This window comes from Bactrocera latifrons, unplaced genomic scaffold (assembly GCF_001853355.1).
Source record: "Bactrocera latifrons isolate USDA-ARS-PBARC rearing strain unplaced genomic scaffold, ASM185335v1 scaffold_515, whole genome shotgun sequence".
In the NCBI taxonomy this organism is placed as follows: Eukaryota; Metazoa; Arthropoda; class Insecta; order Diptera; family Tephritidae; genus Bactrocera; species Bactrocera latifrons.
This window is the reverse complement of record NW_017537174.1, coordinates 111,267-122,549: the sequence shown is the minus strand read 5'-3', so window position 1 is coordinate 122,549 and position 11,283 is coordinate 111,267. Positions and strand designations below refer to the sequence as shown.

Here is an 11,283-nt window from a genome sequence, read left to right as displayed (position 1 = left end):
CAATTCATTTTTTGCTTCTGTTAAAGTGGTTATCGAAGAAAAGCAGCGCAGCAAGTGAGACGAAGCCGAAGTAATAAATGAAATTATAATTCTCGCAAGCACTTTTCCGTATCAACAAAAGTTTTATTTTTCTGATTTCAGAACGTTTTGAGACGATTGTTCAAATAAATTTTTATGTGCGCGGTTCCGTTTATGCACATATATACTCACATGGTGCTTCTTAAGCTGGACTTGAATTTTCGTTTGCAGAGGCGGTAAAACGCCTGTTTAATTCACTCATCCAGTTTGTTAAGAAGGAATTTGATACTGTGAAATTAGTAAAATCCACTAATTAGATTTCGTTAGAAGCGGCAATTAGCTGTTTAGGTAATGTTCGACGAGTAACAAGAGTATGTAAAGTATTTTCATGCCTTGCAAAGATGGTTAAATTGCTTCTGCATTTTATGTAGTGACAATCTCATTGAAATTCTATGCAATTTCGACAATAATGGAACCACCACACCAAATAGGACTTTATAATGTAAAGAGTCATCGTTGGACTGAGTAGACAATAATTTGGAAGTCAATGCACCCTTTCAACAAACAAAAAGTATGTGTGCCAAAAAGCACGATTTAGATAGTTATTAGGTCTACTACAACTCTAATAATTTGGCGTTCAATTGAAGATTTTATTTAGCATATTTAGAATATTTCACCATCAAATTCTTTCGCCTTAGCCACGAGAAGGTAGTAGTCAATTGTTGTCAGGTCCGGACTATAAGGTGAATTTGTCAACCACGCTCCGGAAGTCTCTGGTGAGTCACCGCCTGCGAATGTGGTCTGACGCTGTCCTTATGGAGTACAATCCTTCTGCTTAAACCAAAACATGATCGCTTCTGCACCATTATTTCCTTAAGACGGTACAAGTGATGACAATACACATGCGAATCAAGAGTTTGATTGTAGGGGAGTAGCTCAAAGTAGATGATACTCTGTCAATTCCAATACACCCATAGAAAATCTTTCCTTGGTTTGCGCCGGATCACCTCGATTCCACCATTACCGTTTTCAGTCGCCCTTGTCGTAAGTGACCCACTTTTCATCACCCATGCCAATACGCTTCAGAAATGCATTCATTTGGGTGAGGTCCGGCAGATATTGCCGGATGGACATTCGTCCAGCCTTATTTAAATTATTTCAAACGGATAGTACGGAAGCTTGGGCGATTATGCGAGAAATGTTCGAAAAGTTGAAAAGAACGTGAATGGAGTTCTGTAATCAACATACAACAGCTACTTTAACTAGGCCAAGTCAGATGAACAAGTGCGGAATGCAAATTCATAATCAAAACTCTGATTTTAATAATCACCCTGTTAAATGTATAGGTATGAACCAAATTCCATAAAGAATTCTTATTCATAATTTCACGGTTATTTTCACAGCAACAAAAAAGGTAATGAAGTTAATTTATTGGAAGTAAAATGTATTTTCCACATAGAACCAGCAAGAGCTGCGCTGCAAATAAGCCAGTAACTCCAGACCCAGTAACTACATTTCAGTTAACTGCTGTAGCTGCCACATGCTGACAACCAGGCTGAAAACTGAATTTTCAACGATTTGCGGTACTTATGTTGCACGCAGCCAACCGTTTGCTGCTACAAAAGCGCATTGATTACACGCACCCCTCCGATTCAGCGGCCGCATCAGATAGAAGAGCTATTGCAAGTACCTATTACTTTGTGTTGCAGATGCCACACTGCAGGCGCAACACCTACGGCCCATACTGTTGAATTTCAGTTAGATTTGTGCCGATGTGCGCAGCGGTTTGCAAATTTCAGTTTGAATATTTCGCAGAATTTCTACTCGCCAACAGTTTTTATTAAAAAAAAAGGTTCTAAATTGAATTCGTTGCAATGCGCAGTTTCGTTTTATTCATTTACGGCTTATCCTGCGGCTATGGCTTATTGCGACCCACAGCCTCTGCAACTGAAAAATCGTCAGCCACGCAGTTAAGTGGTTCGGCTGCGGACGCGTTTGTGGCGGCGGGAAGTGCAGAGGCAGTGAAAGAGTTGAGTCATCTGGGGAACGATTCAATGCTTCAAGCGAATATGTTAACTTTTCATCGTGAAATTGCAATACCAGGAGATTTTCAAAAGGATGCGGGTATTGCTGAAATGAAAAACAATTTATCAAATGAAATAAATGAAGGTAAATATAAAAATAAAAAAAGGGAACTTTGAGCGTAACAAATATGTGTACATAAATATATTTTTATGTACTGCACAATGCATTGGATATATACAATTAAGGCGGTATATGCATGTATACACTACAGTAACTGATAACTCAAGTTCATACAAATTAGTCTACAATTAGTGGTTTCTACGAAAATCGACTTAATAAACATATTTTGGACTGAGCTTAATACAATATTCAAGGCATTAATTAACCATTTTATGTAATAGAAAATACTGAAAAGGAAATTTTTAATTTAATCGGAAATTATACAAGGTGCGTTTCAAAGTAAACAGGACTTTTTGAATCTAGCGCCATCTATTTGTCGACTGGTGCGTTGGAATCTGCTGTCTTTATCGATTTCCAGTGAGAATTTCATGACATTTCATCGACTGGAAGTGAAATTGTTGCTGTTGAAGTGTCAGTATGTTTGTGTTATCGGTGTGATAATGAGCTTCGAACAAAGAGCCAACCTTAAATTTTGTTTTAAAATTGGTAAAACTTTTACCGAAACGTTTCAGTTGATGAAACCAGTTTATGGCGGTTATTGCCTATCCCGTAGCAAAGTGCAGGAGTGGTTTCAATGCTTTTCAAAGTAGTCGTGAGGACATAAATGACGATCAACATGTGGGTTAATCAAAATTCGTGATCATCCATCGAAACTGTGCGTGAATTCATGAAAAATTAGCCGAAGTCATCAACATCTCCAAAACATCGATTTATCGCATTTTGACCGAAAATTTGGGCTTACGAAAGGTATATGCACGGTTTGTTCCGCAAAAATTGACTGACGACCAAAAGTTGCTCCCATCGATCGACGCTTGTGACCGATTATTTGACCAAAAATCACAGGAAAGCTTTATGCAGACATAAAGGCCATTCAAAAGGCTTGCATCGGCATACTGGCGGTCATACCGGCCAACGAGCTAAGACAATCGTTCGACATGCTTTTGGACCATGCATAAAGCTGTATTGAAGCAGAGGAGCCTATTTGAAATAAAATAAATTGATTTTGCCAAACAATCATTTGTTCTGTTGTTTTTTAAGTCCTGTTTACTATGGAACGCTCTTTGTATTCTGTCTCAAATTGTATCAATTATCAAAATATCAAAAACGATCTCTGGTGCTGCAAAACTTTTTTGTTAACAAGTTTGAACTCGAATTAGATTAAGCAATTGAATTGTCAACTATTGCACTAATTTTTAGCGTTGTATTAATTTATACACATAATTATAATGACAAAAGAACATCTTATAAAATGGAGTTTTCTACATACATATATTCTCGGCGAAGGTATCGAGACAAAAGTGTGGAAAAGTGAGCTCACAACATGCAAACACCATGATCCAAATATAGCACCTTTCCTTCCACTATAAGTAGTATAAAATCTAAGTACTTCGGCTAAACTTCCCGGTCAATGACCTTTTTATTGAGTTATATGGAAGCGCCAAAAATTTGTTTACATATTTATTTATATTGAAAACACATATTCACTAATTTAAAAGCATTTTTAATTAATCCAGCTTATCATATGTTCAATGTATTCTGTTTAATTATATGCCAACTTCAGACATCATGTTCAGATATGTATTAAGGAAATTTAATTCAGAATTTATTAAATTATTACCAAATTTTTATAAGTCGTAGAAGCCAGATATTGTTAAGAGGTACTTTCGCAATTGGTCTGAATTGAAGGTAATAATTTGCCCTAATGCTAATACTAATGATGACGCGGCTGCGAAATTAGAGCGGTTACTTGTACGTATATGAAGAAAATACAGCAAACCGGAAATCATATAATAATTATAAGAGGAATAGGTCACTACTACGCTAAACCACATTATTTTTATGAAGTCATTAAAATGTATTATTTATGGACCAACTTAAACGGCTTTAAGTATTTGGGATAGAAGAAGGACTGGATTGATTGCGTTAGAGTCGTTATGAAGATAACAAACACTCAAGGACACATACAGCATAAAGTCTGTTAAAAAAAAAAACAGTATAAAGTCAACCGGAAGTCAATCCGGTATATAAAAAGTCAGTCATAGGCACTGGGGTCCACAATTTTTAGACTTGAGATTTCGTACCTTATTTTCATTTTTCAATTTCTCATATAATTATTGACGTTTGAATTGCAAATTTCGTAAAATGAAGAAACCATATGTAATGCTAAATAGAGTTATTTTAGAAGAATACGTTCGATATTCCCCATTTTCACAACACTATATACGGTTTTGTTAAAAACTACTAAAAGTAAGATAAATCAATAATTAAATTCATCACAAGGCACCTGCTTCTAGGTGTCAAAATTAGACGATGGGCAAGGTACTGCCCAATTTCAGGTGAAATCGCATAGCTTTTTACTTACTCAACTAAATATGCAACGTTACAGTGTAAAAATGGGCGAAGTTCAATACAACCACGTTTAAGTATTCAAAGAGTCTTTCACTTTCCAGAATACAAATCAACCACATATGAATGTAACGGGATAAAACTTCGCACGAATAGTGCTTTTAAAGTAAGTCACCTTGTAATCAAAAATTTTTCATAATCAGACATTCCGGTTTACTTTATACCGCTTTTATCAGCCATAAAGTGAGTGATCTTAGTGAAAACGGAGAACGTGTATATAAAATGTATAAATCTTGTGAAGTCTTGTCCTAGCCCCTAAACACCTAATATCACATTTTTTGAATATCTGGCTGATTTTACTCCATATATGTATGTATATTGATGGTAGTAAGTTTACCTTAATGAAACTCAGGGAGTATATAAGTAAATACTGTTGATAATATGCAGTATTGCCAAAAATAGAAAAAATCTGGTCGATACAGTCCTTGGATCCTATAAAATTAATTTTCAAATTCCAAATTTAAAGTTGGCTTTAAACTCGTATGTATGGTGTCCTCCATATACTTCATATATTTCGTTGATTTTCGTTTTCTTAAAAAAACCTTGTGACGAATATGTCGTTCAGTGTGCTTGATTAAAATGTATAATATGTTAATGAAATAAAATTGACAAGGTTCCTTCAAATTATACAGTTATATATGCTTCGTTCCATTGTTGTCGTTTTTCACATAAACTCAGTTTATTAAATTAACCCTATTTGGTAGAGTTTATATCACATATTTCTCATATCAGGATAATAATTATACCCTAAATAGGGTATATTAAGTTTGTCACGAAGTTTGTAACACCCAAAAGGAAGCGTCGGAGACCCTACAAAGTATATACATATATAAATGATCAGTATGTCGAGCTGAGTCGATTTAGCCATGACCGTCTGTCTGTCTGTCTGTATATATAAAAACTAGTTCCTCAGTTTTCAATATATTGTTTTCAAATTTTGCAGTCGTCATTTTCTTAACAAGAAGCTACTCATTTGTCGGAACGCCCGATATCGGACCACTATAACATATAGCTGCCATACAAACTGAACAATCGGAATCAAGTTCTTGTATGGAGAATTTCACATTTCACAGGGTATATTCACGAAATTTGGTTTATATTATTCTCTCAGGCAACAATGTAATCTCCACAAAAATTATTCAGAACGGATTACTAAAGCATATAGCTTCCATACAAACTGAACACATAGTTACTAACAGAAATGCGCCTGTGACGAGTATATAGTTTCTGTGCAACTGAAGTTAACGTTTATTCTTTTTTATAATTTCCCTTGTTACGGTTAGTATACTATATCATAGATTTAAACAATTTTTGAAACAAACTTTTCTAATTCCCTTTGTGTTTTCAATTAATGTATTATCAATAGATTAAATATATTTAAAACACTAAATATTTTCACCTATTCTGTCAAATTTTTTTACACATAAATGACAGTGATAAAAAAGTTGTTAGTACTTTCGATAAAGGTGTCGATTTTTCTTGTAATTGAACTCAAATTTAATGATTGCTGGTCCTTTCTTATCACTGATAATCTCAAATTATTTCTCTTGATATAACTGCTATTATCTTCATGAGGATATTAACCCACCACGAATAGGTTCTTCTTAAATAAACGTTTTAAGGAATGAATTGGGTTAAATTATTTTGATTTAAATCCATCTAGTCACAATTTTTGGATAACATTCCGCCTTGTCGTCGTAAGAGATTTATAAATGTGTATGCTTCTTGAAAGGACACTGAAAAAAATGTGTTCCCATTCCAAAAACGAATGATGTTATTTTAAAACTCTATGGTAACTCTAACAATTCTATAAAAAAAAAAATTTTTCTAACGGTACTTTTCCTAACTTCCTAACGAACGAGCGGCTGGTCAGTTGTCTCCAAGTAGCTGGAGAGTCAGGACGAACATTTTCGCGCTGTTTGATATAATCTAACAGGCTCTCCCAGATGTTGCTGTAGCAAGGAGTTATGTGTTTTGGTAGCACCAGTCCTTTTTGGGGGGATAAAGAGGACTTCGGATTCCGTCGACTAAGTATTCGCTTAAGTGCCCAGATGTTAAATTATAAAAATCTGTGGCTTATGACATTGTGACGGACCACTTGAACACGCGCAAAAGTGCTCACTGACGTCCAGAAATTGCGGCGAATGGAAGTTTGAGAAAAAAATTTGAACATATGTGAAAATGACCCCCAATTTTTATATAACCCGCACAAACCCTGTATCCGCAAAAATCTTTCTCTTTTCAACAAGACAAGGCATGCATCCATACGAGCAACGAAAATGTGGCTTCAACCTAAAAATATCGATATTTCGGCATGGCCAACTGGTTCTTCTGAAGTAAGTCCTATTGAGAACCTTTGGCGGTCAATTTAATACAATTTCTCATTACATCAACTCAATGCCAAATCGATTATTATGTTATATAGATTAGGTAAAATATAAATTTGTTTATTTCCTTTTTTGCGGGGGAAGGGATGTATTTGTGGTAATAACAATAGTACGAAAAGTACGGTAAACATTTTTTTTTATTGAATTATTAGAGTTGCCAAAGAACTTTAAAATAACATGCATCGTTTTGGAATGGGAACCCTTTTTCAGTATTTCAAGGAAATATAAGGTCTTTACTGCAATGAAACAAAGTGTATATGCAATACTTGTATACGTACATATATTAATCTTACGTTGGTACATAAAACGCAATACACACAGGATAATTCTTTTTTTGTTCTCTGTATAAATTATTCATGATACCAAATGAACAAACTGTCATTCTGTCACTTCCGCATAAGCGGAAAAAGATTCAAGCACGGTAAGTAATTTGAATTTTAATTTAAATTTCCATGTGTCGCATTTCTTAATTGTTCAATATGGCTACTTCATCCAATTTAAACTATCAACTACATATTTAATGAAGTAATTGTTTACTTACACTTACAATCTCTTTTCAACTCTCTCCATCCAGAACGTGGCAGGCGTAAACGCAGGAAAATGTTGAAGTACCTACAGCCGATACTGATTGGTTTCTTAATAATGAAGTTTATCATTTTTCCGCTCGTTTTAAAAACACTAACAGCGCTCTCCACATCCTCGTTTGTGATGAGTAAAATTGCGTTGGCAATCACCGGACTACTTGTGCTTAAATGGCTGATCTCGGGTTCCGGTGATGGCGGTGGCTACGATGGTGGCGCCAAAGACCGGACACATTTGGAAATTGTCCATTTACCGTTTCCATTAACGAAAGCGTATCACAAGGGCAATGTAGGTGGAGGGGGTGCAGCGTTCGGCGGGTGGGACGATTTAGCTTCAAGTGGCAGCAGCAATGTGTTCGCTATAAGACATGGCGGCAAGCCACACAAGTATATACCAGTGAATAATTTGAAGCATATGGCACATGTAGTGGCCGCAGCAACCGTGGCAGATGCAGCGGACAATGCCGAAGGCGTTTATCGAAACACACGTCCGGTATTCGACGACAAGCCGTTCTTGTAAAAAATAAAATAAAGTATGGCACGGCATGAAACTCCCAACGATTAAACTGTCTACTACGCACTCAATTTATGTTTACTTATATTTATTTGCAAGAGTCAGCTCGCGATTTTATTTAATTATTTATTGTAATAACGAATACCAGCGAAGAAAAAAAAAAAATATATATATAATTATATATATAATGATGATATATATCAAAAATGAAAGCATTTAAACATGCAGGCATGAAATAAGTATTTATATGAAAGATATTTATTATTTTAAAGTTGGTATCACATTATTCTCTGTCTGTGTGAGTTTATGTAATAAATAAAGCAATAAAGAACATTTATTGTTGAGAATTCAGAAATAATTTAAACATATGTACGTATATGTGGGTATGAATTAGAGCGACCGATTTATTTTTCTATCAAACGCATATACAGGAAATACTCTAAGTTCTTGAAAACCTGGGTGTGGCCCCATCCTCGAATTGGTTTGAGGTATATATTATATCACTGCTTGCACTCCTGCTCTCTGAGAGCACTCGTCAATATCTCGGAATAAGGGAACTGTGGGACTACATTTCAAACTCCTTTCGGAAAGCAGACGTTCCATTGCCAGACCATGAAGAAGTTCGAATAGCAATTACCCGTCTGAAGAACAACAAAGCGGCGAGGACCGATGGATTGCCGGCTGAGCTATTCAAACACGGCGGCGAAGAGGTAATAAGGAGCATGCATCAGGATGAAAGCATGCCCAACGATTGAGGTGTACTCTGCCCAATCCACAAAAAGGGAGACCCCACAATCTGCGCCAACTACCGTGGGATAAGCCACCTCAACATCGCATATAAGGTTCTATCGAGCGTATTGTGTGATAGATTAAAGCCCACCGTCAACAAACTGATTGGACCTTATCAGTGTGGATTCAGACCTGGAAAATCAACAACCGACCAGATATTTACCATGCGCCAAATCTTGGAAAAGTCCCGAGAATCGACACACAGCACCTCTTCGTCGATTTCAAAGCTGCTTTCGACAGCACGAAAAGGAGCTACCTTTATACCGCGATGTCTGAATTTGGTATCCCCACAAAACTAATAAGGCCGTGTAAACTGACGTTGAGCAACACCAAAAACTCTGTCAGTATCGGGAAGGACCTCTTCGAGCCGTTCGATACCAAACGCGGTTTCAGACATGGCGGCTCCCTATCGTGCGACTTCTTCAACCTGCTTCTGGAGAAAACAATTTGAGCTGCAGAACTAAGTAGAGAAGGTACCATCTTCTATAAGAGTGTACAGCTGCTGGCGTATGTCGATGATATTGATATCATCAGTCTCCACAGCAGTGCCGTTAGTTCAGCTTTCTCCAGAATGGACAAGGAAGAAAAGTAAATGGGTCTGGCAGTGAATGAGGGCAAGACCAAATACCTCCTGTCACCAAACAACCAGTCATCACACTCGCGACTAGTCTCTCACATCACTGTTGACAGTTATAACTTTGAAGTTGTAGATAGTTTCGTATATTTGCAGGGTAACTCTTGCGAACAAGTGCTACTTCGAACTGAGTAGGCAATTGAAAAGTGAAGTCCTCGCTCGACGAACAAAAGCCAAACTCTATAAGTCACTCATAAGTCCCGTCCTGCTAAATTGAGCAGTAGCTTGGACGATGACAACAACTGATGAGTCGACGTTGACATTTTTCGAGAGAAAGGTTCTGTGAAAGATATATGGTCCTTTCCGCATTGTCCACGCCGAATATCGTACCCGATGGAACGATGAGCTGTATACGACGACATTGACATAGTTCAGCGAATTAAAAGACAGCGGCTACGCTGGCTAGGTCATGTTGTCCGGATGGACGAAAACACTCCAGCTCTGAAAGTATTCGACGCAGTATCCGCCGGGGGAACCAGAGGAAGAGGAAGACCGCCACACCGTTTGAAGGACCAGGTGGAGAAGGACCTGGCCTCGCTTGGAACATCCAATTGGCGACATGTAGCGAAAAGGAGAAACGACTGGAGCGCTGTTGTTAACTCCGCTATAATCTCGTAAGCGGTGTCTACGCCAATAAAGAAGAAGGAGAATATGCATAAATCATATTTTAAACCACTTAATCTACAACAAATAAATACACCTAACGCAAATAGTATAAGAGCTCTTAACGATAGTGCGCAAATGAATGAAATCAGATGGTAACCCCGCTCACACCCCATACAATGGTTACCTCAGTCGACTAACTAAAATGCGCTGGATTCTCTCATATTCCTATGTCCCAGCGCGAAAATGGCCGAAATCGGACTACAACCACTCCTACTTCCCATATAGCATAAACTTAAAGTCCATTTGATTCTTTCACTTTCCAGTACACCAATCAACAAGCAATTTAAGTAACGGTACACAAACTTTGTACTCATAAGTCCTTTAAAGTAAAAAAGCCCTTAAGTATCGAATATGGGAACCCTAGAATCTACAGTTGACTTTTGACCGAAAATATCGGTCAATGTATGGAAAAAACAATATAAGTTGAATCCGGTCAATACTTCTCTAAGTTCCCATTTGTGGGTTATTCAGACACCATCCTTTGGTGAGTTTTGTTTCCCTACTCAAAACGATAAGTCTTAATCAAGCTGTCATATGAAGGATATTACGATTATTAAATATTTTCCAGCTTTGCTTGCAAGTATGAAATGGGATCGCTCGACGTCGGGTAGTAGCTAATTACCATGATGCTTTCATTGCTTATCCAGACAAACTCATTTCCTCTCCCGCTGTCTGTTTTTATGAGACTATCTCTTTTCATACTCTCGCAACAAAGTTGCTAAGGAGAGTATTATAGTTTTGTTCACATAACGGTTGTTTTTAAGCCCTAAAACTAAAAGTCTAACTAAGTCAGATATAGGGTTATATATACCAAAGTGATCAGGGTGACGAGTAGAGTTGAAATCCGCATGTCTGTCTGTCGTCCGTCCGTCCGTTTATCAGTGCAAGCTGTAACTTGAGTATCATGAGATATCATGATGAAACTTGGTACACGTATTTCTTGGCTCCATCAGAAGGTTAAGTTCGAAGATGGGCGAAATCGGCCCACTGCCACGCCTACAAAATGGCGAAAACCGAAAACCTCTAAAGTGTCATAACTAAGCCATAAATAAAGATATTAAAGTGAAATTTGGCACAAAGGAT

The 11,283-nt window shown here is 37.1% G+C and overlaps 1 protein-coding gene across 1 annotated transcript; it reads left to right on the top strand.

Moving 5' to 3' along the window:
- Positions 1-1,796: 1,796 nt before the first annotated feature.
- LOC108973989 lies at positions 1,797-8,248 on the top strand. Its single transcript, XM_018941563.1, has 2 exons — positions 1,797-2,187; positions 7,591-8,248. The coding sequence occupies exons 1-2, from the start codon at positions 1,893-1,895 to the stop codon at positions 8,115-8,117; spliced, it is 822 nt and encodes a 273-aa protein (XP_018797108.1). The 5' UTR covers positions 1,797-1,892; the 3' UTR covers positions 8,118-8,248.
- The last annotated feature ends 3,035 nt before the right edge of the window (positions 8,249-11,283 follow it).

Coding starts and splice junctions, on each gene's coding strand:
- LOC108973989 (XM_018941563.1), top strand. CDS start 1,893: ATGCGCAGTTTCGTTTTATTCATTTACGGCTTATCCTGCGGCTATGGC. Junction 2,188..7,590: donor ATCAAATGAAATAAATGAAG/GTAAATATAAAA, acceptor CTCTCCATCCAG/AACGTGGCAGGCGTAAACGC.